We start from the raw sequence: 27834 nt of genomic DNA, 5'->3' as shown, positions 1-27834 counted from the left end.
ACAATGGTCTCCCAAAAAGTTAGCAAGTGCAGGTTCAAATTTCCAACTTGTCAAGTAATTTGTGTTTGATTCAAAGTTGCAATGTTCTGTGGCCTAAAGAAACAAGAAACTGCATCGAGTTCTTGTTCAGGAACTGTAACTTGTGTCATGATCGGTGCTTGAAATCTACTTGGGTCGTATACTTACCCTCTGTTTTGCTTCGAAGGAACCAAGTTACATTGTCTCGAACTGTCACATACGATCGTCACTGCAGAACAAACATTATATAAAGAAAATTTTCGCTGTGATCGGACCTTCTACCGTTTAAATTCAAATCCAATTCATCCAATTCCATTTTCAAAAAAAAACATTAAGATACAAACTCTACTAATACACTTTGTAATATTCTTCATCCTTTATCCACTCATTGATATTCAAAAAAGAATAAGCCTCACCACAATGAAAACAAGTAAATTGTTTGTAGCGATCCTTTTGGCAATTACTCTCCTAGTCATGCTAGTGGTTCTTCCAGCTTGGACACATGCCACAGAAAGCAGCATGGGACCACAAGACGACATGCAAAAGAAGAGACCTTCAAAGCCATCGCCCTCTCAAAGACCCCCAAGACCACAACCTTCTCAAAGACCACCACTTCCTGAGCCATCTCAACGTCCTCCAAGGCCATCTCCATCTCAAAGACCACCAAAGCCAAGGCCATCATCTCAAAGACCTCCTCGTCCAGAGCCATCTCAAAGATCATTCAAACCTCAAAGAGAAGCAACCAACATGGAGCTTGAATCTGTTGCTCTACATGAAGAAGAACCACACAATGATGTCGAAGAGGAACAACCAAATCAGAGACCTCCAAAGCCATCGCCCTCTCAAAGACCTCCAAGACCACAACCTTCTCAAAGACCACCACGTCCTGAGCCATCTCAACGTCCTCCAAGACCATCTCCATCTCAAAGACCACCAAGGCCAACTCCATCTTCTGAGAAACCAAAGAAAGGTAAAGCTACTGAAGGTGAGCAACCTGATCAAGAGGAATCTGGTTCTCAACAAGGAAAGAAAAAGGATCAAGATATGCATCGTGGTTCTGAAAAAAGACCTCGTTTTTCTATGAATCTAGGTCTTCTCATTGCAGGTTCTTTCGCTACCTTGTATTGTTTGGCTGTTGGAAGTGTTTTGGGAGTTGCTTATTGTTGGTTCCGAAGAAATAAGAAACGACAAGAAACCTTATTGTCCAATGATCAAGTGGCCAATAACCATAATAATATTCAAGGAGCTGTTCAAACTGATACTCATATGAGATTGCAAGAGGAGGAAGATGTTGAAATGCAACCACCAGTGATGTCTCTTCAACAACAAGCTCACATTCAACCTCAGTATATTCAATTATGTCCAAGTTTGATAGTTCCACAACAGCAACCACCTATGGCCATTAACAATGATGTCCGTGTGTAAAAGAAATGAGTTATTTGTAAATAAAACATGAGGTTTCTTTCACTGTTCGAAATTTAGTATTGTACCACACACTTTTTTGGAACCCATGCTATTTAAAAAAATGTATCGCAGCAAAACACTCATTCAAAGTGGCTTATCATCTATGCATCGAAACTCTGCAATATTATTCGGTAATCAATGGTTCTCTCGAATGGTATGTATTTCATAACGATCGGAATTTATAAATATTATTACTATTTTATAATAAAAATATACTTTTTGTAAATTGCAAAATTAATCTTGTATTAATTTAGCAAAATATTGTCTCAAGAGAATTCAATGATCGTCAACAATTTACATCTTACTCAACTTCGGCCTCTACAACAAGCAAGTCAAAAAAGAATTCAAAATTTTATACATTTTGCAATCAAAAACTTTCCGATCAATTAATTGTCAATGGAAAGAATATCGTCGAAGAATTATTCAGTGCTTCAAGTTCCAAACTTTGTTTTAGTGAAATTTCATTTAAAAGGAGTGTTCTGACCATAGAAGGGGAGCAAGCTGAATCGTTTATTCACTCGCTTGTCACAAGTGATGTATCCAAAAAGCTATTTCACAAAGAAGATGCAAAGAAAGCTACTCTTCACAATTCACAACCTTCCATGTTTTTAAATCCTAAAGGAAGAGTTTTATTTGATACCATTCTTGGCGTAGAGTTTGATAGTGAGAGTGGAGCTGTCAAAAATAATAATAGAATTTATATAGAGCATGATGCATCCAAGACTGAAGATTTATTTTCCCATTTGAAGAGTCATGTACTCAGAAAGAAGGTGAAAATGGATAAATTTTCCACCACTTTTGAAAATCTTCCAGATAACTCAACAGTTGTTAAAGTTTTTGCATTATTTGGAAATCCACTGTTGAAATCTAAAACCAGTGAAATCAAATACAAATGGAAGGACTCTGTGGTGTGTGTAAGAGATCCAAGACTGGACGTGCTTGGGTATCGAATGTATGGATTTTTCAAGTCACAAAGTGAATATGAAAAATTCAAACAAGAGGTTCAGTCAGAATTGCAGCCAGAACATTTAATTATGGATACTGAAAAGGCAGAATACTATGAAAGAATTCGCATTTTATGTGGAATAGCTGAGAATTCAATAGACATCCCTACTGATGTTGCTTTTCCAATGGAGGCAGGATTTGAACAAATAGGTGGAATTCACTTTGATAAGGGATGTTATATTGGCCAAGAATTAACCACTAGAACCTATCACAGAGGTGAGATAAGAAAGAGAATCCTTATCGTCCGAGGTGACCATTTGCCAAGCCCAGGTACCGAACTACAATTTAGTGGAGAAAATGTAGAAAATCTCAGGAGTGATAAGGCAGGAAGAATGTGTTCCACTGACGGATCAGTGGGACTTGCCCTTGTGAAATTTGAGCCTCTTATGGAGAGGGATTCTAAAGTTTCTTTGGTCTCTGAAGCAGATACCAACTCTCCCATTAAAATTACTCCACCATATTGGATTGCATTGTAATATTAAAAATTGGCTTCATATCTATAAGAATATAGCTCTAGTGGTTCCTTATCGATGTTGCAAGCAATGGTCTAAAAATTTGTTGCATTGGTCTAAGAGAGATTCTGGCTCTTTCCTTTTTTCGACTGGAGGAAAAGTATAATTTGCAAGAATGAAATGTTCAAGCTTCAAATCAAACTCTTCCTGTAGCTCAGAATAAGGTCTTTCAATATGTCTTGTATACATCTCATAAAACTCTGGTAACGGAGCAGGAAAGTGATACATCATTAAATGGTATTGAAGAACACATTGTTGATACATGACTGTTTCAATCGTTTCATCAGACAAGTCTACTTCTGGAGGATGAAAATTGTGCTCGTGAGTCATGGCATGACCTTCGGAATTATTGTTGTCGCCAGCATTATTTGGCCTTAATTCTCTACAAGTTGAGGCAAAATCATTGAACTTGTTCTGAGAAATGTTAGGCTCTTCTTGCTTTTCATTCCCACCATCCTCTTGATAATAATGTCTATTCGAGGAAAGTTGGCTCAATGTCCATCCAACACCGAGCACATCACTGGTTTGCTCTAGCACCGGTGCTAGAGCGTGTGATTCCGGTGCGGAGTCTTGTTGATTATTATTAAAGTGAAGTTGGGGATTTTTGCATCGGGTTATATCATTCTCATCTACCGAACGACATCCACAAAACATTAACACACTACGGGGCCATGAGGATCAATTGAATAATTCTGGTCATAGTAGTGATCATCAATTTGAAATGTTGAAAATTCAGCTCCCATGTTAATATTGGTGTACACTTATGTATATAAACACAACATATACGAAGAGCAGTTTACAAGTATCCTCTGTGCAATATTTACAATTTGATTGAATGCGTGATGATGAAAAACTAATAGGCTCCAAGACGATGAAACAATTTTTACCAAATAAAAAATGGTTAACCACGAAGGCATGGTGGCTTGGCAATCATCACCGGAAGAAACATGCGCACAGAAACAAGTGAATGTAGTATTGGTTCATGTGAATGCTCTCTCACAAGACTGCTACAAGAATGAGAATACTTTTCAAAAATCAATGAATCAATTTTTGGAAGAGGCTTTACAGAGCAAGAAAACGATTTCTCTCGATTCCAGTCATTGTGAATCAGAGATTAAAGATATTTCTAACAACAATGAAAAGTTAATGACCATAACGAATACTATAACAAACGATCATGGAGAAATGAAACATGTGGCTGAGATTATAATATTTCCAGAATTGATTGGAGCTTGGCTAGTAGCCTTAAATGAACAACCCTTTATATTTTTAATTCCGTCTCAATTAATAGCCATGATATTTATTGCTGCAGCAAACATCATTCAATTTATGAGATATTTCATTGTTGAGTGTTTTTCCTATTTTTTTGATATTAGACATTTAACAAACCTATTTAGTTTTGTGACATGGGAAGGACTCATCTATAGAAGTATCTATAAACTAAAGGCTCAAATAATGTTTGATATTTACGATAAAACTTTTTCAGAGATGGCAAAACAAAGGAGAGCTTATATAGTTGCTGGAAGTATTTATTTACCTAAAATTGATTACAATTCTAAAATGAAAAGACTTACCAACGAAGGTCTTTACAACCAATGTGTGATATATGATCCTTTTGGAAATATTGCACATGTTAGCACAAAATTATTCCCGTCAGAGGATGAATATTATCTATTGACGAAACGAAACAAAAATGTACATATTAACGCAAATAATTTTTGTGTTAGCACTAAGGGATTGGGAAGAATATGTGTATTGATTGGAACTGATTCTTGGTTTGATGAATGTTATCCTTGGTCATCCTATAATGATAACGTTAAATTCAATGACAAGGATACAAGATACAATGTTCCGCAATTTGTCATTATTCCAGCGTTCTCAAGCCCTGCAGTGGATTGGAATAGACTATGGCAAGGGTATCATCACTATTCAGTAGCTCTGCCCAGCGCTACTAATGTGAAAGAATTAGGTGACCACCTGACCTCACCAACATTAGGTGAGCTATGGAAAGCTCGCATCATTCATCAAGCTCAACAAGCTCTGGAGATGACTTCCAATCAAAACAAGCACAAGTCACCATCATTCCCTTATTTTGTTTCATGTTTTTGTAGTGGAAAATTATGGAGCAAGGATGTTTTTGGGGAATCATTTATCAAACTCAACCACAAGAATCTCATCATCAATCAATCCTGTTCGAATTTCTCTCTGCCAGTTCATACAGAAGCCTCTCTTTAACTCTCAACTATTTGAAGAGAGCAACATTGTCTTCAACAAGGAGCAAACCATTTAGATGCATCACCAGCCCATTACAGTTGATACACCTTGAGATGGTTGAGACATGTGTTGGACATTTCGAAAAGTAACGGTCGTCCTCCTTCCAAATTATGGGCCAGTGTCGCCAAAATAAACCTGAGAGACAAGTTTGAAAAAATTTATCGCCACGAGGCCCTTCTTTTTGACGACCACCCGTTCGAACCAACTTCTCGATTTTCTTCCTAGTCGGTTATTGTTTGCTTCAGGAGAATAACTTATTCATCAATTTTTGTAAAAATGGATTGCGACGTGCTATACAAAGGTAAATATTTTTTAATCACGATGATGAATAGCCTCATCTACTAATATTACTATCATCAAACGTTCACTTTCGGATTGATACAATAGTTGTTGTTATTGGTGATTCCGGTGTTGGAAAATCTAACCTCATCACCAGATTTACTCAAAACAAATTCACAAAGGATACTAAACCAACCATAGGAGTTGAGTTTGGCGCCAAGTCAATTGAATATGATGGTGTCACTATCAAGGGACAAATTTGGGACACGTAGGTTTTATTGGTTCTATTCATCATGTTTTGCTTATATTTCTTGTTTTTTATGCCTCTCCTAATTACTTTTTTAAATTTCCTATTCTTTCAACATTATCAATTTGTGATTTACGTGTTACTACTTGCGACTACATTTTGTAATTTGTCAACTGATGTAAACTTGTCATTTAAAATCTAAATAACCTCACAGTGCTGGTCAGGAACGATTTAGAGCAAGTAAGTGTATACAATTGCAGATGTATCGGATATATCAACATAATCTTCTATTACGTGATTAATAGTTTCTGCTGCTTACTACAGAGGTGCTAACGGAGCTCTCATTGTTTATGACATTACCAACCAAGAAAGCTTTGACAACTTGGAAAAGTGGTTCAAGGAAATTGAAAACCAAGGTGAAAACGGATGTATCAATATCTTGATTGGAAATAAGTGTGACTTGAATCATTTGAGACAAGTTGAAACTGCAACAGGAAGAGCTTTTGCTGAGAAACATAATGTTCCTTTCATGGAAACTTCTGCTTTGGATTCAACAAATGTCGATGAAGCTTTTACAACTCTTTTGAAGGAAATTTACAAGACACAAAGCCGAAAGAATAAGAAGACAGACGAGTCCACTGGTGACGTACCAATTGGCCCAACTGATAAAGTTATTATTGACGATACCAATGATGACAAAAAACCAGGAACAAAACCACAACAAGGAGGCAGTGGCGGTGGTTGTGCTTGTTAATTCGATTATATTCCATTTAACATTTGCAAACTCACTGTTGTAAATAACACCATCAAGAAGTTTTCCATCCTTAATCTATTCAAATAAACCATTAGTTCACATAGTTATTGTGAAGCTTGCCACCTCGCTCAATATTCTTCTGTTGGAGGTGGTTGGCGAAACAACAGACATCATCTCGACTACTTTAGGTCGTTATCTTTGGTAACTGCTAAAAAGTGTTAGCAAAAAAAAAGCTCAACAAAGTCCCATCAGCTCATCAACGACTCGCCCAAAAAGCAATCCAACACTGCACGAATCGTTGAAACAAACCATCACACTGGAAGTAACGACAACACCATTGTAAGCGTTTGGAATCACAAACATTTGGAATCATCCCCAAGAACATCATTCCTGTACGATCGCAGATTGTACTTTGTACGAATATTATTAAGGCCATATCCTCTAGCTTGATCTTAATATCATGCCCATGAAAATACAACCTGTGGTGAGCACCGATAGCATTTGTAATAAGGAGAGCGGATTAGCTTCCGTTCATAGCTCGATGGCTCAAACCAACGCCAGTATTGTTCTTGAAGATCATCACTCCTCAATGAAAAACGAAATTGCAAAAAAGCAATCCCACCGATGTTCTGGATGTTTTTCCGTTCAGGTTTTTATTATCATGGCCATCACGATACTGCTCATGACTTGCTCGTGTTTGGTATGGCTCACATCATTCCTTTCAACGAAACAAGCCTTAAACGATTTGACCAAAGACTTGATGATCTCCGCTGGTAGGAATGTTTTGACCTATGTCGACTCGCAGATTCGACCAATCATTGCTGCTACTCAGACAGTCGCAGACGACTATAACATTGGTCTAGTTCCAAAATTCCCTTCCTTTCCATATCTTCATACGAAATTTAATGCCTTCAACCCTTATGGTATTGGACTGATATTTAGTGATGAATTACATACGTTCAACTTGTTTGGTGTACCTCCCAACGAGGTATTATCCTATTACTACAAGCCAGTGGATGAATATGTATTATATACGATGAGTGTGAATGCATCCAATGGAGCAATAACTGGCCAACTGAAAGGTAGGTGTCAGCTTTGGCGTAATTTATGACATGTTTCAGACTTGATCTACATGTAGTCACTCCCAACTATGACATTGTCAAACAAAGCTATTGGGTGTATAGTTTTGAACAATTTCCAAAGCTTAAAACAGAGCATGTCATTGGTGAGCCGTATTACGTACCTGGAGGAGGCTACACCATATATTGTTGTGTTAAATTATACGACCCTACTGAGTATGCAAAAGGAAACAAACGAGTCGTGGGTGTTGCCAAAACAAATCTTTCTTTGAACTTGATTCAGAAATTTCTTGCTGGGCTCAAAATTCTTGGCTCTGGTTTTGTATTAGTTTCACAAACTGACAATGATTTGGTTATTGGTGGTAGTATTAATACTAGGGCTGATGATGGAATTTCAAGAGTCTCTATTTATGATTTAAAAGATCAAAACGCTGGTGATTTGATGAAGAATATACAATCTGTTTATGGCAGTCTAGCACGTGCACCAGGTTTTATTTCTCTTTCTTCTAATGGAGTGGATTATTATGTTTTAAAGTTAGAGTATACCCTTGCCAACTTGGTTTGGGCTGTTTTCGTTGTTGTACCCAAAGGTGAAATAGAATTGGCAACGAATATAAGCACTGGAGTGACTGTAGCTGTAGCTGTGGTGGTAACCATTATTGGTATTTTAATAGCCATATTTATTGGCTATACTACAACAGCTCCTTTACGGCATTTGGAGAAGCAGTTCAGTAAGATTAAGACAATGGACTTTGAACATTTGGAATTTATTTCAAGTGTTTTCAAAGAGGTAGACAAGATTTTTGTCTATTTGCACGATATGGTTGTTTGGCTGAACGAAATTAAGACATTCGTTCCAGAGAGCGTATTTGTGCAGCTCAAAAACTACAGCAAAGACCATAATCCCCAACACCCAACCTCTACCAATCTAATCACTCCAGCAGAACAAAGCGACATTGGTTCTGTTAATTATTCCATGTCCAGCATTTCTTCATTGTTAATTGGGCAAAAGAAGGGTAATACCTTATTTAAGATGGGTCTGTCTGCTCGGAACAGTGCAGTCGTGAGAATTTGGCTGTCCAATTTCGTTGCAAAAAATTCTTCGCATGAAATCACCAGTGTCTTTGCCAAAATTAGCTCTGGCTTGTGTGCAATAGCAAAAGCAGTTCAAGCAGATTTTCAGGCTCTCTCCGTGGATGAGTATCAATTGACACTTTCACCAGAGTCAACCTCTAACACCACCAATTCCAAAAAAAGCGTGCAAGTACAAGCGCTTGAAGCAGCCCTTAAATTTGCCAAGGTTGTTTCCAACATTAACGACACGAGTGATGTTGCCAAAATTAAGTGCAGAATTGGTGTAAGTTCTGGACAGACTTATGCAGGTAATTTAGGATGTAGCTCGTTTCGGTCGTTCTTTGTGGTTGGTGGGCTACCAGAAAACGCAAAGAAAATGTCTCGATTAGCTGATATTTTAGGATGTAAAATTCTCACAGATTCCACCACACTGGACGATGAAACTGTCAAGCAATTTGTTGTGAGGCCGGTTGAGAGATTGTTGCTTTATCCAAGCATTCACAACGAATTGAACGCTGAACCTGTGATTTCAACCGTTTACGAAGTGACAAAGGAAAAAGTCGTTGATGAATCGGAATGGATGTACGAGTTGCAAGCACAAGAACACCACCAACAGATTGAAGAATTTGATTCAATGTTTGTGTTAGGAAAAAATTATGAATATTTGGCCGAGTATGCGTTGTTTGATGTTATTAAGGCCTCTGTTTCTCAACTTGAGGAGCATTTGATTCTTCACACCAATGACCGTATTGCATCTCGGTTGTTGAAAATCATGAGGATTCTCTATCAATACGCTAAAGATGATCAAAACGCTGTGTCTCTTCATCGCCTGCTGACTCACTACCATTCAAGACTAGAGTATTCTTTGAATGAGGTGTTTCCTTCGATATCGGACCTCGAAAGTGCTGGGCCAAAGCGTTGAGTAATGTGTAAAATTTATTGTGTTAAAATAAGGGATATTCGTCAGGATATTTTGATTTCTTAACCTTGGATAATAAGGAGTGCCAATGAGAAAAACCAAGATCCTTTGTTACTGATATAAGAATGTCAAATAGCTTGGACTCATTCTCGTGGGTAGCATCTCCAGTTAATGCCTTCATCACTTTTTGTAACGCCACCGAGTACTGTTTAAAGTATAAATCATATTGAATGTCCAACAGTAAGCATTTCTCGGTAGGGTCAATCCATTGTCGGAGTGAATGCATGACCTCTTTGATTTGTTTCTCTCTATCTGTAATCTCCAATCTATTGTTGAGGTCCAATAAAATCTCTAATTTGAGCTGCCAACACGATATCAAAGCATCTTTCTGCTTGTCCATTTCCTTGGATTTCAATTGATATTCCATAGCTTCCTGTTCAGATTCTTCATGTTCATTCTTTGTCTTGTTTTTAGGTAGAGTTCCATAATGAAGAGCGAGTGCAGTAAGATCAATCACCTGGAAGACAGAGTCCATTAATTCACAAATATTCTTGTAAAGTGTACTTGTTTCATCTTTTTGTGACTTGTATTGCTCTTTCAAAATTTCTAATTTCAATAACAGTGCAGGTAAATGTTTTGGATGTTCCTCAATCATCTTGTCCACAAAAGGCAATGCCTCTGCTTTCAACTTTTTCAAATAGGATAATTGCTGTTCCAATATATAATCCTTGTACTTGTCTTCGGGTGTTCTCTTGTCGGCCTTATTCTCAGAACTTGTTGTTGATGAGGATTTTTCTGAATTCACACAGGAAGGTGGAACGACAAAGGTCAATGGTAAAAAGGCTGTCTCACAACTTTGATATTGAAATTTACCAGTGAGTCGATCGCCAGCTTTCACTTCTTTAGGAAGATCTTTCATGTCGACTCCAGTGTAGCCCAATACAAAGGCATTGCTTCTTCCATGGAGCATTTTGAATTTTTCATCTTGTTTGTTCGAATCTGAGAGAGCCCCATTCACATTCTTGTAGAATTTCAAAGAAATAGGTTTGGCCAAAGCGTGTGAAATGATTAAGGGATGGTTTTTAAATTTCTGCAAAAGTGGTAACGAGTCGTGACGAAGCAGAACTCGAAGGACATAGTCTCCCTTTTTGAGCTTGAACTTTTTAGGATGGAAATCGACCACATTCATCAGTTTCTTATTCTTGTTAAAGACCATGATCATTCTTGATTCCAATTCTGACTCATAGAGATAGTTTGAAAGTTGAGGTAAGTTTGGAGTGATTTCGTGCTCAGATGTCATTTTAAGATTATATTCAAGAATCATGTTGTAGCTACATTTTCCAGTGTCGAAATAGGTATTTCTTTCATCATTTTGGATTTGAATCAACTTGTCATCTTCACTGTTAACAGGAGTCAACACTTCATTCCAAGTGTCAAGCTTTGCACTCATTTGCATTTCCATGTTACGCAACGACGGATTAATTTGAATCTTTTTAACAAATTCAGCTCCATCGAAAAATACTCCTTCGTTCGACGCGCTATTGGTATCAAATCCGAAAAATTCAACTTCTACTGTTAATGTTGATTCTCCTGGGGTGCTCCAAAATTGACCAACTGTCAATTCCAAGGTTCGATTTGGAAGTGTTTTGATAAAGTGTGAGCTCACATCGGATTTTGAAAGGTTAATAAACTTCCTGGTGTCATGCAAAGAATAGGCCTCTTTGTCAATGAGTTGAGTCGCATGAAGTACAAACATCTTTTGGATATTCGCTTCCATTGCTCTCAAGGTAATTTTACAGTACTGAACAGAACTTGATGGAGTGGTTATATAATTTCTGTACAATTCTCCTGGTTTCATTCTAATATCTGCAAATGTGGTACGATCGTATTCATGTGAAAGTTTAACAGGTTTGATCACAGTAATGGGTACAGAAAAAACAGGACCAAATGATAATTGATCACAGTCGTAGGCATCCAGTCGAGCAGAATAAATTTCTCCAGAAGCAAGCATCTCAGTAGCAATCTGGACATCGAAAGTAAAGCATCCTGGCAAGTGTAAATATTCAGGTGAACGAATGAAATTTGGGACTTTTTGAGAAATTGGCTCGTCTGTGAAAATGGTATTTCCTGTCCCTTGATAAATAACTGGTACCAATTTAAGTCGTTTTTCATATTCTATTTTGTGAGAGTTTTTTGTCTTGTTGGCATATTTCAAATCAATGTTGACTGTGTATCTTTGTGCAGTGTGTGTCTCAAGTTGTTCACGGAGATAAATTCCTCTGGCATTGTTTCTTTGAGGAATGGTGATTTCATATCGATAGTTGTCTGTTTCTGGATTATACGGATGTTTGTCAATCAACTCATACGATGAAAGAATTTGTAACAAGCCATGTCCAATGGAGCAAGGGTGCTGTGAATGTTCGTGCTCGCTCTTATTTTCAACGTTAATTTTTGCAGTGTTTGCAATCACACGTTTGATATAGTATGGGTTCCATTGTTTTTTTTCAGCTAAAAGGCCGCTGTACAACAATGCAAGTCCTAAATTGTGATGAAAGTTGTTTCAAAATGTTACACTGATTAGACATCTCATTAAACTTACCTCCTCTTTAAAAGTTCAGTGAGTAAACAACCAATAATAACCTAATTCAATCTACTTACGCAGCGTTTGGGCTTGCCATAGATGTTCCATTCATTCTTCAAGAAACCAAAATGTCATGACCTATTGAAATAGATAGTTAACACAAACCTTTGATTTTTAAGAAGCGTGTAATTAGGTACTGAAGTAACAGCAGCACCAGGAGCAGAAATCCAAGGACAAAAGGCACCGTCATCTGTTGGACCTCTTGAGGACCATGTAAATTGTGAATCAGGAACCAACTCTGACAATCCATATTGGGATTTCATCATGGAACTGGTTACATACGCACCTACACCGATACAAGCATCTTGCAATGGGGCTCCCGTTGTTGTGAAATTTGGACCACTATTACCTATTTCATGTAAAATTCTTGCACAATGTCGCTTCACAAATTTCACTTACCTGCACTTTTCACAAAAGTGACGTTATGTTCGTAGACCAACTCATCCACTTTTTCTTTAAAGAATCCGGAATTTACAAGAGATGTCGGCTCTCCATAGCTCATGTTAATGATAGAACACTTGTTCAAATAGCAGGAAATTAAGGCCCTATTGAGAGAAAGAGTTGTCTCCATCGTTCCAAGCCTAGAATCACCGATTTTACATGTAATTATTTGAGCTCCAGGAGCAACACCATTAAGCTCGGGCTGATCTGGAAAATAAGCAGCAACAATTCCAGCCACATGTGTACCATGAGATCCAGAGGGAGCAACAATGGATAAAATATCTCCATTATCGTAAATATTCACAGAATAATTTAAAAGATCCAGCTCTGTAAAGGTTCCATATTGATGTTCCAATTTAAAGTCACAAAGAAGTTTTTCTTTGCTTAAATCAATGACCTGATCCTCGTCGACAGGCTCAAATATATTAACATTCGGATCATACGACTCTGAAACAACGACTGCTCTCCAAACAGAAGTTTTTTCATCCAAAAACACAACGCAATCCAAAACAGGACCAGTATCTTCGTACATTTTAGACAAAAGTTCTTCGAGTGCAGCAATCTGCTTGTCAATTTCAGAAGCTTGTTTTTTAACAGATTCTTCATTCGATGAGTTTCTCAAAGAATTTGCTTTTTCTTTCAATTCCACAATTTTCTCAGTCTGTTTCTTTTGGAATTGTTTCTTTCGTTCTTCTTTAACTCTATCTACCAATGGTTGAGGGTAAATATCAAATACATTCTTGATACCAATCCGGTATTGATTAGAAGGATTCATTTCTTTCCAAGTTTCATCAATCTTTAATTTTCTACCTGATTTTCCAGTGATCATTCCGTTTTCATCTGCTTTCACGATCGTTTTACAAGAAACATCTCCGCTACCAGTACAATCGACAGCATCCACAATTTTGTAGGATCCATCTGTTGTTTTTCCCTTCAACCCAGGAGCTCCAACTGTTATCATTTCGGAATGATCATTTCAACATTCATTGTATTTCAGACTATGATGGAATTGGGAATTTAGCACTTACCATCGACTCCTGTATCAAATATTGCAACGATCACTCCACGCCCATCATAATTTGGAAATCTTTGAAGAAATGCAGTGGCTTGAATTTCATCTTTGGGTTGTAAGCCTTCAACAGGGAATGAAAAAGAAGAAGAGGTTGACATTTTTCTGAAGGAAAAATCAAACTAATTTTATAAACGATTTGGATGCAACTTCACGTCGTTGTCAATTCAAAAATTCATCTGGGAAACATGTGAAGAAGATGGAAAAGAACGGTGTTAGGTTCATGACTGGCTACGGCCATATCACGATGAATGCACCTCATCCCGTCCGATTTGAGAAGTTAAGCATCGTCGAGCTGCATCAGTACTGAGGTTGGAGACAACTTGGGAACCTGCAGTGCTGTAGCCTTTTTTGTCTTGTCAAAACAGATAGAAATATTTATTTAAGCACATCGATGTAACCTCAACACGAGATAAATGGTAGAATCTTCTTGCAAGTTGTAGTCATCGACCGTTCTTCCATCCTCTAATTGTCCTCCCGAACAGAAATAACGAAGTTGATCAGATGGGATTCCATCCTTATCATAAATCTTGGCCTTGAGGGTCTCAATCGAATCACTAGGTTGGACGTCCACTGTCAACGTCTTTCCTGTTAAAGTTTTGACAAAGATTTGCATTTTTTTTCGTCTGTGGTTGAGCGAACTGCTATGATGAACCTTGTGTTAATATAACTAAAAATATCACTAGGTTCACAGATTCTACATTATCGAACCAGGGTTTAACACAACAAACTGTAGTTATGTGCGTTGGTGGGACCGAGAAGGAAACAGATAAGGCGGGTAATTAAATGTGTCAACTTGTCATCCCAAAGAGGTCCACTGGGCAAATCAAAGTGTTGAACATGACGACACTATCTCAAGAGTGGACTCACACATCCTATCGACATCACAACATTCGTCTACACCATGATCTGATTCACACTTGGATGCCTTCCTCAAACTCAGATTATTTGAAAAACAGGGTTCTTGTCATTTTGGTATGAAATCAACCATTCTCGATCAATCCCGTCCATCAATGAAAACTGATGATCCACATAGAAATTCTGTCATTAAAAAAGAAACAACATCCTCTCAATTGCGTCAGCTCTCAAAAAAAAGCAAACCGTTTGGGCCATTTAAAAGTACAAGTACAACAACAACAACGGGTTTAGCTGACACTGGGTTGCATTGAAAAGTACATTCGAGTTTTGAAAGCCTTCCATTCGGTGTTCAACTTGTTCAAAACTCTCTAAAAAAGAGAAATTACAATCTCTCAGAACACACGCATTGACGATCCGGTCCGTTCAGGGTTTGAAAGGATTCGGTGAAGAAAAGCCTTGTTGTGGTTTTATTTGGCGTGCACTATTTAATTACTTGACTCTCTATTTTTCATCCCTAGCAATATTGTTTCGGGTGAATTAGAATCATCATCATTTCAAGTATTCTTGTATACTCTCTAATTGTTGTTGTTTGTTTATAATATTTATTTATATTCATCGAGTAGTAGTAGTAGTTTCATCAACATTCCTAGGAACTTTCAACCGAAATAACAGAGAAAGTAACATCATCATCAACAATAACTACCATGGTTAACTTTACAAACTTTGTCAAATCCAAACGTAAGAGGAAAAAGGAGATAACCTTTCAGGATATCCAGGAGAACTTTGATCTTCCTATCAAGGAGGCTGCTGATGCTATGCAAATTTCTCTCACACAATTAAAGAGGATATGTCGAGAGAATGATATTCCGAGATGGCCATACAGAAAGGTATGTTGAATATTTGAAGAGGTTCTATGGTTGACCAAAATGGTTACTTTCATGTTTATTCTTGATGAACACATATTTGCAAACGAATGATGTACAATAACAGCTTCAAGCACTGCAAAACAAGCGTCAAGATCTCACGGACATGTTACCGAACAGTGACGAATTATCCAAAGAGAGAATTCAAAGCAAAATTGATGCAATCAATGAAGAAATTAAATTCATCAGAGCTCATCCAAAAACAATTATTGGAGGAAGTGGATCTAAACGAAGCTCCATAACAAAATCCAAAAGATGGTCACTTCCTTCCATTGTGTCAGGAGATGCAATGAGCTCGGGTGGAGCTACAAGCTCAAACTCAAATTTGATTTTGGAACAAACAGTTCTTGGTGGAGGAAATTCGAGTTCGAATCGAAGATCACAAAACGAAGAGGAATTTTTCAAGGATTTACAACAGCGATTGAGTAAGCAATATGGAGGAATGCCTGCAAATTTATTGGATGAAGATGAGGTTGTGGATGAGGATGAAATTATTGGAGACGATGTATTAGACGATGAGGATGATGAAAACACCGGTGGTGACACAATGAGAGGCTCGAGAAATCAGCAACAGAAAGATGCAAATAGAAACAAGAGATTTTCAATGCCCTCCATGATGATTCAAGGTAGTGGCTCTTCGTCAGGTCATGTTGGACAGCAGTCATCGGGAGGCGCCATTGCTTTAAATTCCTACACCAATGCTAACTATTATTCGGCTCCAAGTCAGCACGTGATTCATCCACCAATTTCTCCTAACAAATCTACTAGTCCTTATCATCGAATGCCTCTTGCAAATGCTTCACCATCCTCTTCTCAAATCAATGCACCACACAGCCAGCAGCAATTTTATCCTCCGCAACCACTCACAACCACGCACGTAGACCCATATATGCAGCATCCTTATCAACATGCTCACATGCAGCAACATCATCATCATGCACCAACTTATTTTGGACATCCACAACAATCACCAAGTCACATGTCCACAACAAGCTCATCGTCACATCAATTACCGACTACTGCTTTTTCATCACAAACACATCCGTCTCATCATTATAACTCTTCGTATAATACCACAACAGGACAGACATATTCCGGGTTGGGATCCACAGGTGCTCATTCTGTAGTACAATCCTCTCCGTCACATCATCATCAATATGGCATTCCAGCATTTGCAGGTAGTGGTGGTATTAGCAGTCATCAACCTCAAAATTCTTCATCCTCGTTTAATCCCAACACGGTAAACCCAATTGTGACAACTAGCAGCGCTCCTTCCGATGGTACAGCAACTTCAAGCAATATTCATCCTCAAATACATCACCAACCTTTGAATGCAAATCCATCGACAATAATGAATGCGAGTACTCCCAATGCAATTCCAACAAGCAGTACCGGAATTATTGGCGGATTTAATGAAAAATCAACAACAAGCACAACAGCATTTCAACCATCCTATTCTGTACATAATCAACAATCCAGCAGTAGTGGCCGATTGACTAACAACAGACCTAGCTCCTTAAATATTAATACTTCATCGACTTCTGACCCATTTGGATTCAATAGATATGTTAGAGATGGAAATTATCTTCCACCTTTATCACAATTACTCAATGGACAGGATGCTGAACGAATGCAAGATTCACCAGTCACCCTCAACGAGCCATCTCCATTTGGTAACAAAAACAATAATACATTACCACCAGTACATATTCCATTTGAGCAAGAGCCATCTCAAGATGGTGACCCTCAAAGAAGTGATGCATCAAAGATTTCACAAGCATTACACATTCTCAAAAAGAAGAATACAGCTACTGGAAACGCTTCAGGTTCATATCCATCGTTAGCACAATCCAACAGCACAGGTAGTTTAGGCCATTTGGAACAAACGGTGGTACCTTTGCATCGACGACATCCATTGGTGGAGGAACAGCTGCGACCTCAACACGAGAAAATCTCACCTATCTCAGAAAGGGAGTTCAATCGACTGAATACGAATATCCTCCTTTGCAATATTATCAACAACATCAGCAGCAATATGAGCCATCGATGCCTTTCATTCAAATTCCACCTCACCGAGCATCTCCATCCACAACCACACCTCAGCAAGCAGTATCGAATCCACCAACATTATCCAAATCTCGATCTGCGAGTTCGCTGGTTCAACCCTCCACATCGTCGACAATGGGTACTCAACCACCTCAACAACAGCAGCAACCATCGGAAACACAGGGCTCTACATCGAAACTCTCGTTTTTAGAGAACTTGTTCCGAAGGAAAATACCATTCATTACCAGAAAGAAAAAGTAAATCACATGTTCCCTAATACTAGTACATAGCTTACAAGGTTGTTTACACTATTGCTCTCGAAGAGCCTTCTTCGTGCCATCTTCAAAATTGTTGAAGAATAAAATTTAATTTGAAGAAAAAAATTCTACGAACAACAATAGCTCTGGTGTCTTTTTTGCATCATCATTTTTCTCTCTTCCGCTCTCTCCGATTTTTGAATATTTATCATTATTAACAACATCCCCAACAATATTAGAAAATGGTGAAAAAGACAAAGAAGAACGCAGAACGTCTTGATAAATACTATCATATGGCCAAAGAGCAAGGCTATCGTTCACGTGCTGCCTTCAAATTGGTTCAACTCAACAAAAAGTATGATTTTCTCGGTACATCACGAGTATTGCTGGATCTTTGTGCGGCACCTGGTGGTTGGCTTCAAGTCTCTAAAAAGTTCATGCCCGTAAATTCCACCATTGTGGGTGTAGATCTTTGTCCTATCAAAGCAATTCCGCACGTTACAACAATTGAAGGTGATATCACTACAAAAAGACCATGACTATGGTCAAGAACGTGCTCAGAGGACAAAAGTGTGATGTAGTTCTTCATGACGGTGCACCAAACGTTGGTGCCAACTGGCTCAAAGACGCTTTCTCGCAATCCGAGTTGTGCTTGTTTGCTTTAAAGATGGCAACAGAATTCTTGAAGCCTGAAGGCTTATTTATTACCAAAGTCTTTCGTTCAAAAGATTATACATCCCTGATGTGGGTTTTGAATCAATTCTTTACCAAAGTTGAAGCAACCAAACCAAAAGCATCAAGAGATGCATCTGCAGAAATCTATATTTGTTGTTTTGGATATAAAGCTCCAAAGGAAATTGATCCTAAACTCTTTGATTCTTCATTAGTATTTGAGGACGTTGAAGCACAAAAGAAGAAATTGAAATTATCATTCAGAGATTTAGCAAAACAAAAGCCAAACCAAGAAGGCTACGAAGAAGGTCTTACATTGCTCTATAAGAAGTGCAGCGTCGCAGAGTTTATTGAAACTGAACAACCAATTAAGATTTTAGTAGATTACAACGAGCTTGAATTTGACGAATCATCCCAAATTTATTTAAATCATCCACTTACAACCAAAGATATCATTGAAGCATGTGAAGACTTGCGTGTGTTGGGTAAACCAGATTTCAGAATGTTGCTCAAATGGAGAAATAATATGAAAGATTTTAAGGATGAACTTGACGCAGAAAATAATGAAGATATTATTGAGCAAGACGAAGAGGATGAAGTTTTGGATCCTATTCACGAAGAAAATAATTTAGCAACAGCAAGTGACGAGATGGAGCTTCCATCTGATGAAGAAGAGTTAGAAGGAGAATTGAAGGAACTCAAGGACAAACACCGAAAGATTGAAAAGAAAAAGGAAAAGAAATTGAGAGAAAAACAAAAGAAACTTGCTATCAAAGCAGCAACAGAAAGACCAGAAGATATGCTCGACATTTATGAAGATACTGCTCTGTTCCGTATGAAAGATATCTCAAGTAAGGACATGTTAAATGCCGTTTTGGACCCATCAGTCACAAGTCAAGCCTATGATGCTTACTTGAAACAAAAAGAACTCAAGAAGGAACAAGTAAGAAAAGAAAAAGAAGCACTTGGTAAGATTGAATTGGACGAAGACGAGCGAGATGAAATTTTGGAAGCTGAACTTGATGCCCTCTATCAACAACTTATGGAAAAGAAGACAAGAAGATTCAAGGCAAGCATTCTCCAATCACGAGATGATCATTCTCAAAAAAAGAACGAGCTTTATGAAGCTATTAATTATGAAGAAGAAAAATATGGAGCACCAAATACAAATCCACTCCTCATTGAACACAGAGATTTAGGCTCGAAACAATCTAAGGCAGACCAATTCTTCAATCAAAATATTTTCAGCGTGTTAATGGAAGAAGCCACCGGAAATAGTGATAACGAAGATGACAATGCCACACGAACAAAGAGACGTAAACTCGGACGACTTGACAACATTACAGAGGAAGATTTAGAAGTGGACTCTTCGGATTCTGAGTCTGATAATGATGACGATGATGAAGAAGATGAATCAGCTATCTCTGACTTCAAGAGAAAGGTAGGAACACAACCAACCAAACAAGATGTTGGTGGCTTTGAAATCATGCCTAAAGAGATGAAGGATCCTGAAGTGAGAGCCACTGCTTTAGCTCTTGGTAAAAAACTTCTCCGAAAGAAAGAACGTAGAGAATTTATTGATAATGCATTCCACAGATATGCTTTCAATGACGAGGATGTTCCAGATTGGTTAGCTGATGATGAAGTTAAATCATTTAGAAAGCAAGATCCAATCACCAAAGAAGAAGCTGACGAAATTAAACGAAAGATGGCTGAAATTGATGCAAGACCAATCAAGGCTGTTCTCGAAGCCAAGATTAGAAGAAAATTCAGAGCTCAAAAGAAAATTAAGGAAGTTAAAGATAAGGCAGAAGTCATTGCACAAAGCCAAGAATTAACACCACAAGAAAAATCGAAAGAACTCATGAAACTGTATAAGAATGCCTCTGTGAAGACAAGTAGAAGGAAAGTTTACGTGGTTGGAGGTGGCAAGAAAGTTTTGGGTAAGAAATCACCAGGTTCGATCATGAAGTTTGTTGACAACCGTACCAAGAAGGACAAACGAGCCCAAGACTCAAAGAAGAGAAAGAGATAATAAAATCGTGCAAGTTCTGAGTTCATTTTCATTGAGTTTTTTTACAAAACAAAATGATGAACTCTTATTGTGTTGCGGGTGGTTCTTCTTCCTCCAACAACAGGGAGGGTGAGAGGGGATCTTTACAAACAACCAATTCCATTAAATCACTCAAAGAGCTAGAATTGAAACAAAAAGAATTAAACGAAAGAGCAGACTCACTATTAAAGGCTGAAAAAGAACTTGAAAAACAACAAGAACAATTACTCATCCGAATCAAAGAAAACACTCAACGAAGTTTGGATTTAGATCAACGAGAACAACGAATTTCCGATATTGAAGAAAAGCTTTCCAAATCCACCACCGTTACCACAACTCGAGGTCCACCCAATGAAATGGTACGATTAAATGTGGGCGGTACCATATTTGCAACGACTATGGCTTCATTATTGAGTGAGAAGGATACATTCTTTTCAGCTTATTTTAGTGATTATTTTGTTCCGAATCCAGAAGAACATGATCATGCCTATTTTATTGATAGACCCAATGCAAATTTTGAATTAATTTTGGATCACTTACGAGGTTTAAACATTCGTTCAAAGATTGAAAGATTGAGCGAGAAAGACTTGATGGAATTTGTTGATGAGGTTGTTTATTATCAAGTCACAAGCATCTTTTCATTATTGCCATCAATGGGAAAGAATTCTTTACGAAACAAATACACCTTGGAATTAGACGAAGAAAAATTGAGATGTGACACCTTCGATCCCACTTATACGTCCTCTGGATTACAGTTAACAAGCAATAATAAGAGAGTGGTTAAAAAAGATCACCGAAAGAATAGCTTTATCGTGTTCGGAGACGTATGTGCTTCAGAATATTCGATCAAGCTGATTTCAAATTGTGCCAATTTATTTGTTGGATTTGCCTCAAGAACTGTCAATGTTCATTCGGATTCTTTGAGCTATGACAATACAGGAGGATATTACTTAAAGATGGGAAATGGACGTTTATTTAGTTCTAACAAGACAAACTGCCCTTATAATGGCGAACCCATTAAGGACGGTTCTGTCGTGAAAGCCATTTTGAAAGAAAACAAGATTTCATTCATGGTGAATGGTAAAACAATTGGAAAAGCTTATGACGTTCCCTCTCATAATTTATACCCTCATTGCTTGTTCAGGACGTTGATTGTGAAGTGGAGATTTTATCTTGATTTTTGTGGTGTTTTTAAGAATAATATTGGTAAGGTGTTCAGATTCTAAATTGATGGTTAATTTTATTACTGTCGAGCAAAACCGTTTAGAAAATCAACAAATCTTGAACAATATTAGCAGGGCTATTGTTTTCTTCTTGCTCTTCTGCTGAATTCACGTCTACCAAGCCCAAAACAAGGTTGATAGCTTTTTGTCGTTCAGCATCTTTAAAGTTGTTAAGGAAGTATCGCTTAACAGAGTTCACACCATCATTCAATAAACCTTGAGCGCTCTTTTGGAATTTGAGTGCTTCCGTTCCGCTGTACAAAATAGAGACTCTATCACCATTGTTCACCCAAAATTGTCTAAAGACCTGTTCAAAATCAGGATAATTTTCCATTCTATCCTCTCTGGATTTTGTAATTCCCATTCTATAAAGTTGTTCCATCATGACATATTTTGCAATAAATGTTTCAATGTAATTGGTTCTGTCACAACAATCAATACAGTTAACACGAAATACGCCATTTTGCATTTCAAAAACTTTGACATCCATTTCAACGGACTTTGAATTTAGTACATCAGCAAAAGGATCGTCCACGGAAACCATATTCACTTGAGGAGTTGAAATAGAAGAGGTAAGGTGTGGTTGTGGAAGTTGTTGGGTTGGGAATGATGAAGATTCTCCAAAGTCTAACAAACTGGGATTGTTTGGTTTACCACTGTTACCATTATTTGGAAATTGGGCTGTAAAATCGTCATCAAATCCTGATGTGCTGGTTGTGGCACTAATTTCGTCATCCCAAGGTGCTGACAAAAGAGGTGTTGAGACAGTACGACCCAAGAAAGAAAAGGCCTTGCCATCATCAGGTAACCATGTTCCTTCTTCCTTGCTGTCCTCAAGCTTCACAGAGAAATATTTGATATTTCTCAAGCTATCCTTAATACTTGGCAAAAACACTGTGAAGAGTTTGGTTGTGTCATGATTCTTACATTCATTGTGGAAATCGAAATGAATGTAGGTAACTCCAGGAACGCTTTTAACGTAACTAGTATAGAGTTCGCTAAGTCTACTCTCTTGACCTGTTTTTTTACACAAGTTGACAGCTGTCACATTATTTTGGTATTCTCTCAAAACATATTGGAAGTGTCGGTCAAAGGCCAATTGTTGTTTTTGCTTGTCTGTCAAAAACTTGATTTCTGGGGTGTATTTGAGGTTGGCTTCTTGAGTCCAAATCAAAGGAATGGAGCCACGAATTTGGAGGAAAGCAGATAATACGCCATCATAGTACACAAACTGCTCGCTCTCAACAAAGTTCGCAACATAACCATTTTCATCAGCTCCTCTCATGATGTATCTTGTACCAGCTCTTTTTGTGCTAGTTCTGGAAATAATACCAAATGTGAAAACTTTGCCATTAATTGTACATGAAGAAATTTCCACAATGCCTCTAATGACGGGAAGAATAAATCCATCCATTTGTTTTGTCATGAGAGATTGAAGCATGGTTCTGTTCCAGAAATACTTGTTGTGGGCATTGCGCCAAGCACCCAAGTTTTCCATATCCTGACCAAGATTGGTAGAGAAAGTAGTTTGTAAATGATGAGTTAAATCAAGCGAGTAGCTCAGGTAAAAACTATTGTCATCGACAATGACTCTATTCATCATCTCGATATATTGAATTTCTTTTTCCTTCATTTCTTCAGTTTGAGACTTGAAGCTAGAAGGTTTAAATGGAATGAATTGAATCTTTTTGATTCTGTAAATCTTGTGTTTTTGGATCATTCCGATGTACTCCTTTTCAAGAATCACGACAAGGAAAGGTCCAGAAACAAGTGTTACAATACCAAGAACACCAAAGATGCGAGTCATGGTTTTCATCTTTTTAAAAACATTGTCCTTGACTTGAGTATCGGATGGGTTGATGGAAAGTCTTGAAACAAGTTGAGTATCCCTATCAATGAGACACATATTTTCATAGTTCAGTACTCTTCTCATCGGAGCCGTTGTTGTAGAGCTAGCAGATTGTTGTTGTTGGTTTGAAGCATCATTCTTTTGGTGATTGGGTAACACTTTCGGTACAACAAGAAACCGACGACTATTCTCGTATAATTCAAACTCATCATACACTCTCATTTTTTTTGTGTTCGTTGCTGTTGTCATTTGTAACGGAAAAGTGATGGGTGGGTTCTCTTTTGCAGCTGGAAGGTTTTATTGAGGATAAGTCAATGATGGACATGGTGCGGAAAGTCTTTTGGTGAAATGCGCTTACTCCTCCCTTGATGGTTGTTGCAGTGGATTGAACAATTTCTTAATTGTCAACATGTTTTGAGAAATTTCTTCTTTTTGTGCGTCAATTATTTGCATTAATTCTGTTTTCGAATTGATTGCTTCTAAAATGGAATCAAAATTGGTTGATATCTTTTCTATTAGAGATTTTGTTGAATTTTGTGATTGTGCGGTCATTTGACATCGCTGAAGAGCTCCATTTAATTCCTCGATTGTATCTTTCAGATCAACCACTTCCCTCTCCTTTTCTACATATTTTTTTTTCAAATTGTTCACATAATTTTGATGTTTTGTTATTAATTCTGACAAGGATCTAGCAAGTTTTGTGGCTCTCCTTTCGCGTATTCTTGTGTTTTGGTATTCTTTTTGCAATTTTATAACCATGTATCGGAGCCTTTGTTTTTCTACATCGTTTTGAAATTCAAAAGTTGCATCGTTGTTTTGGCTGTTCGATTGAATTCCTCGGTTGTTTCTTAATGATACAGACGGTGAATGGTTATCTCGAGTTGGAGATGATGATGTTGAATGTGATGATTCGTTTCGATCTGAAATTCTTGCTGGAGAAAGTCGCCTCATAACTCTCTCCCGGATAACGCTCAATTTAGCATCAATTTCATCAGATCCTCGAGCATAATTCCTATAGGGATCTCTTCCTAAATCATCTCTGTTTTCGGGAGATGTCGTTACATTACCAACTCTTTCAGAAGGCTTTGAAAGTGAAGACTGTTTCTTATTGTCATCCTCATCCATTGAGGCTTTGGATCTGGAAGAGTAGATCTTTCCGTTGGAAACTATGGAAGACGATTGCTCCTTGTTAGGGGATTGATGTTGTGTTTTGTTTGATCTCGGAATGATGTGTTGCTGAATAGTTGAATATTCATCGGCACTCATAGACATTCGCTTCCCTTAATACGATGGAATTGTAATATATCCTTGCTTTGGAATGACTACACAACTTACAAAATTCAGACTCATCATCATCGTTAATATCCGACGAAGATGTTTTGGCATTATCTGGAACAGACCCATTGCTCCCATTGACCTCAGCTGAAAGTCTCTCAACCTCAACAATTTCCTTTGATTCGATTCTCTCATCTTTGTACAACAAATGACCTCGGGAGGGTTTCTTAAGGGAGGACGACTTTTTCATGGTTTTCAAAACGGCTGGCCGCTGATTTGATGGAGCGATTTTTTTTGAAACATGTTATTTGTTTTGAGGGGTGTAGTTGTATTTGGTTTAGTTCTCTTGTTTATCTTTGATGAAAAGCCTGCTAAGATAAGAATGATGTTTCTGTCACAGGCTTTCGACTGCTTGAACTGTTAGAAAACAGAAATCAATCCACTCTTGATTTGTTCCAAGAGGTTACAGAGTAATGAAAGTTCAATTCACATTCCCAAACATTTCTAATCTCCAGTTGCAACTGACACAGGTCTGACTGTGGGAAAACGCTCTATGTCAAGCTGCAACAATGTTCAAGGTTTCATCGGGAATGTGAATTGAACTTTCGGCGTTGAAGGGTTGAAGTCTGCATTTCAAAAGTCACCCCGTGAAATTTTGAACTTTGCGTTTGGAATTCGAAAAAGATGTGTTGATATTTCAACTTCTGCATACTTCGTGAAAATTAGATTGCAATAAATAGACACTCATTTCCAGCATCGTATCAAACAAGCGTCTCTTGTAAAAGTAAAAAAAGAAACGAACTGCAATCATGGCTTCTATGCAGTCGTTCGAATTGCTGTCACGCCCTTTGTGATCCTTAATTGAGTCACAAAGGGCGTGCAACATCTCACGCGGTGCCCAATGCTTCCTGAGGAGAATCATTGAGTTAACGTCGATCATGACAAGGAAGCTCACAGCAACTACTCCCACCACCAAGTTTGATAACCATGAATACCCACTTCAGGAAGGTTAATTTCTTGAAACCATTTGTAAATGGATCACGAGTATAAATAAAATCAATAGAGATCTTGTTACGATCCAAGAAAATTTTTGCAAAAAAGGCTACAGCACTGCAGGTTCCCAAGTTGTCTCCAACCTCAGTACTGATGCAGCTCGACGATGCTTAACTTCTCAAATCGGACGGGATGAGGTGCATTCATCGTGATATGGCCGTAGCCATCCAAAACTGTTCTTTTCCATCTTCCCAAAACACTCAATCTTCAATGTTTTCGTACTGCAATACATGCACGAACAGAATTGGTCAATGAAGAATGGTTGAAAGTACCTGGTAATTTCAGAGAATATCCTGGAGAGACTCCCCTCAGGGCAAATCCACTCATCGAGTTGGCATTCAAATTCCCTGAATTCTCTGGTGATGTGAAAGTCAAATAAAATCCTGAAGTATTATGAGAGGGTAAATTCTCAATGTCCAATTCGGTACTGAATTCTTTAGCAGAGAGAGCATAGGCCTCATTTCCAAATTGCTTTCTCACTGCTTCATTCATGAGAGCATCCTGTTGCTCGAGTGTTTGTGTCTGTGAGTGTTGGGACCAAGTGACAAATCCAATAAACTGAAGAGATTGTTTGTTTGTGATCGTTATGGGGATTGGAGAACCAGGAAGGTCATTTTGGAGAAGTTTCACATGAAGATAGACCACTTCTTTTCCAACCTTACATGGTCTCTCTAACTGTGGAACTGGAAATTGGATTCGATACGTTCCATGTCCTTCATTTCTAACGGAAACATGAGATGCAAAGGGATTGTGTATGATTTCACCATTATCATCACGTACATGGATGTTGAAAGCATTCTCTCGTTGTTCAAGTCCAATACCTCTTGCGTTAAGAACACGAACCACAAAATTCAAGCATTGATTGGTCTTCCATTCGGTGTCTTGCAATTGTTTCATATCTTGAGGATCTAAACGACACGATTGAAGGTCAATAGCTCCTTCAAGAACTTGTCCAAAGTCTTGATCGAGTATTTCCTCCATTCTCATACAAGAAGAATCCAAATTTTCAATGGTAAAGTCGTAAAGCATATCAATGCATGAAGGGGTGCTATTCACAAGTTTTTCGCAACAATTCTCAATGTCGTCCCATTCCGAAAGTCTCTTCTGAACCAAATCGTAAATACAAGTTTCGTTCACATTCCAACCATGAATTCGTTGCTTAACTTTATCTTTCATAGTTTGGATTGAGCATAACGAATTACCATTTCGACGCTCAATTTCATAAACCTGTTCCAAAAGTGATTGAGCTCGTTCATCAATTTTACGTTTCAGCCTTTCGACGAGTTGCATAATTTGTGTTTCACACTCCTCTCGTCTCGCTTTGATTTGTTGAAAACCATTGAAAATGTTCTCATCGCTAGCATGGAAAGCGAGTTCCCATTTCTCTACCTTGTTCATGATCTCTTTCAACATTTTTCCTGTGCTTTCACGTTCTTTTTCTTCAATCTCTTCTAATAAATGACAGTCATGACCTTTATGATGCATGGAGATTGCTCATTTGGCACAAATTAACTTGGAACATGTCACACACAAAGTATCAACGGGAAAAGATGGATGCAAGGTGCATGATCTGTCTGAAGCGTGATGGTTGTTGTGGTTATCGTCAAAAAGCTTACAATTCGTTAATTCAACTACTTGCTCCGAATGCGATTTAAATGATTTGTGCTTTCGATGTTGTTCTGTATGTTGCTGGCACAAATACCAATGACAGTGTGTACAATAGCATGTGGATTCGTTTTCCTCATCGTAGTCTTCCAAACATTTGTAGCAAGCGGTTGAATTAACGGCATTGTGACCAAGCGATGGATTATTTGAAACTTTCATTTTTTTGTAATGGGTTCAGCTGGGG

At 38.0% G+C, this 27834-nt stretch overlaps 14 protein-coding genes across 14 annotated transcripts; 8 read left to right on the top strand and 6 right to left on the bottom strand.

Moving 5' to 3' along the window:
* Positions 1 to 438: 438 nt before the first annotated feature.
* On the top strand, positions 439 to 1443 carry C9374_014486 (uncharacterized protein; the record flags this gene model as incomplete). Its single annotated transcript, XM_044690478.1, has 1 exon — positions 439 to 1443. One exon carries the CDS (start codon positions 439 to 441, stop codon positions 1441 to 1443), a length of 1005 nt encoding a protein of 334 aa, XP_044553078.1.
* Positions 1444 to 1543: 100 nt separating this feature from the next.
* C9374_014485 (uncharacterized protein) lies at positions 1544 to 2963 on the top strand (the record flags this gene model as incomplete). Its single annotated transcript, XM_044690477.1, has 2 exons — positions 1544 to 1636; positions 1737 to 2963. 2 exons carry the CDS (start codon positions 1544 to 1546, stop codon positions 2961 to 2963), a joined length of 1320 nt encoding a protein of 439 aa, XP_044553077.1.
* Positions 2964 to 3011: 48 nt separating this feature from the next.
* Positions 3012 to 3653, bottom strand: C9374_014484 (uncharacterized protein; the record flags this gene model as incomplete). The annotated part of the gene is made up of 1 exon (XM_044690476.1): positions 3012 to 3653. One exon carries the CDS (start codon positions 3651 to 3653, stop codon positions 3012 to 3014), a length of 642 nt encoding a protein of 213 aa, XP_044553076.1.
* A 243-nt stretch (positions 3654 to 3896) lies between these two features.
* On the top strand, positions 3897 to 5234 carry C9374_014483 (uncharacterized protein; the record flags this gene model as incomplete). Its single annotated transcript, XM_044690475.1, has 1 exon — positions 3897 to 5234. The coding sequence occupies one exon, from the start codon at positions 3897 to 3899 to the stop codon at positions 5232 to 5234; it is 1338 nt and encodes a 445-aa protein (XP_044553075.1).
* A 315-nt stretch (positions 5235 to 5549) lies between these two features.
* On the top strand, positions 5550 to 6553 carry C9374_014482 (uncharacterized protein; the record flags this gene model as incomplete). The annotated part of the gene is made up of 4 exons (XM_044690474.1): positions 5550 to 5574; positions 5661 to 5820; positions 6014 to 6039; positions 6105 to 6553. 4 exons carry the CDS (start codon positions 5550 to 5552, stop codon positions 6551 to 6553), a joined length of 660 nt encoding a protein of 219 aa, XP_044553074.1.
* A 460-nt stretch (positions 6554 to 7013) lies between these two features.
* C9374_014481 (uncharacterized protein) lies at positions 7014 to 9628 on the top strand (the record flags this gene model as incomplete). Its single annotated transcript, XM_044690473.1, has 2 exons — positions 7014 to 7635; positions 7692 to 9628. 2 exons carry the CDS (start codon positions 7014 to 7016, stop codon positions 9626 to 9628), a joined length of 2559 nt encoding a protein of 852 aa, XP_044553073.1.
* Positions 9629 to 9650: 22 nt separating this feature from the next.
* C9374_014480 (uncharacterized protein) lies at positions 9651 to 13877 on the bottom strand (the record flags this gene model as incomplete). The annotated part of the gene is made up of 6 exons (XM_044690472.1): positions 9651 to 12163; positions 12225 to 12229; positions 12284 to 12319; positions 12372 to 12615; positions 12666 to 13658; positions 13736 to 13877. The coding sequence occupies 6 exons, from the start codon at positions 13875 to 13877 to the stop codon at positions 9651 to 9653; spliced, it is 3933 nt and encodes a 1310-aa protein (XP_044553072.1).
* A 281-nt stretch (positions 13878 to 14158) lies between these two features.
* Positions 14159 to 14392, bottom strand: C9374_014479 (uncharacterized protein; the record flags this gene model as incomplete). Its single annotated transcript, XM_044690471.1, has 1 exon — positions 14159 to 14392. One exon carries the CDS (start codon positions 14390 to 14392, stop codon positions 14159 to 14161), a length of 234 nt encoding a protein of 77 aa, XP_044553071.1.
* A 946-nt stretch (positions 14393 to 15338) lies between these two features.
* C9374_014478 (uncharacterized protein) lies at positions 15339 to 17864 on the top strand (the record flags this gene model as incomplete). Its single annotated transcript, XM_044690470.1, has 3 exons — positions 15339 to 15521; positions 15625 to 17419; positions 17488 to 17864. The coding sequence occupies 3 exons, from the start codon at positions 15339 to 15341 to the stop codon at positions 17862 to 17864; spliced, it is 2355 nt and encodes a 784-aa protein (XP_044553070.1).
* A 531-nt stretch (positions 17865 to 18395) lies between these two features.
* On the top strand, positions 18396 to 20567 carry C9374_014477 (uncharacterized protein; the record flags this gene model as incomplete). The annotated part of the gene is made up of 1 exon (XM_044690468.1): positions 18396 to 20567. One exon carries the CDS (start codon positions 18396 to 18398, stop codon positions 20565 to 20567), a length of 2172 nt encoding a protein of 723 aa, XP_044553069.1.
* A 53-nt stretch (positions 20568 to 20620) lies between these two features.
* Positions 20621 to 21811, top strand: C9374_014476 (uncharacterized protein; the record flags this gene model as incomplete). Its single annotated transcript, XM_044690467.1, has 1 exon — positions 20621 to 21811. The coding sequence occupies one exon, from the start codon at positions 20621 to 20623 to the stop codon at positions 21809 to 21811; it is 1191 nt and encodes a 396-aa protein (XP_044553068.1).
* A 37-nt stretch (positions 21812 to 21848) lies between these two features.
* On the bottom strand, positions 21849 to 23879 carry C9374_014475 (uncharacterized protein; the record flags this gene model as incomplete). Its single annotated transcript, XM_044690466.1, has 1 exon — positions 21849 to 23879. The coding sequence occupies one exon, from the start codon at positions 23877 to 23879 to the stop codon at positions 21849 to 21851; it is 2031 nt and encodes a 676-aa protein (XP_044553067.1).
* A 132-nt stretch (positions 23880 to 24011) lies between these two features.
* C9374_014474 (uncharacterized protein) lies at positions 24012 to 25182 on the bottom strand (the record flags this gene model as incomplete). The annotated part of the gene is made up of 2 exons (XM_044690465.1): positions 24012 to 24937; positions 24993 to 25182. 2 exons carry the CDS (start codon positions 25180 to 25182, stop codon positions 24012 to 24014), a joined length of 1116 nt encoding a protein of 371 aa, XP_044553066.1.
* Positions 25183 to 26192: 1010 nt separating this feature from the next.
* On the bottom strand, positions 26193 to 27809 carry C9374_014473 (uncharacterized protein; the record flags this gene model as incomplete). Its single annotated transcript, XM_044690464.1, has 2 exons — positions 26193 to 27457; positions 27602 to 27809. 2 exons carry the CDS (start codon positions 27807 to 27809, stop codon positions 26193 to 26195), a joined length of 1473 nt encoding a protein of 490 aa, XP_044553065.1.
* Between the last annotated feature and the right edge of the window lie 25 nt (positions 27810 to 27834).

Source organism: Naegleria lovaniensis, assembly GCF_003324165.1.
Source record: "Naegleria lovaniensis strain ATCC 30569 chromosome Unknown tig008, whole genome shotgun sequence".
NCBI lineage: Eukaryota > Heterolobosea > Eutetramitea > Acrasida > Naegleriidae > Naegleria > Naegleria lovaniensis.
Note: the sequence above shows the minus strand (reverse complement) of the source record. Positions and strands in the feature narration are given on the sequence as shown.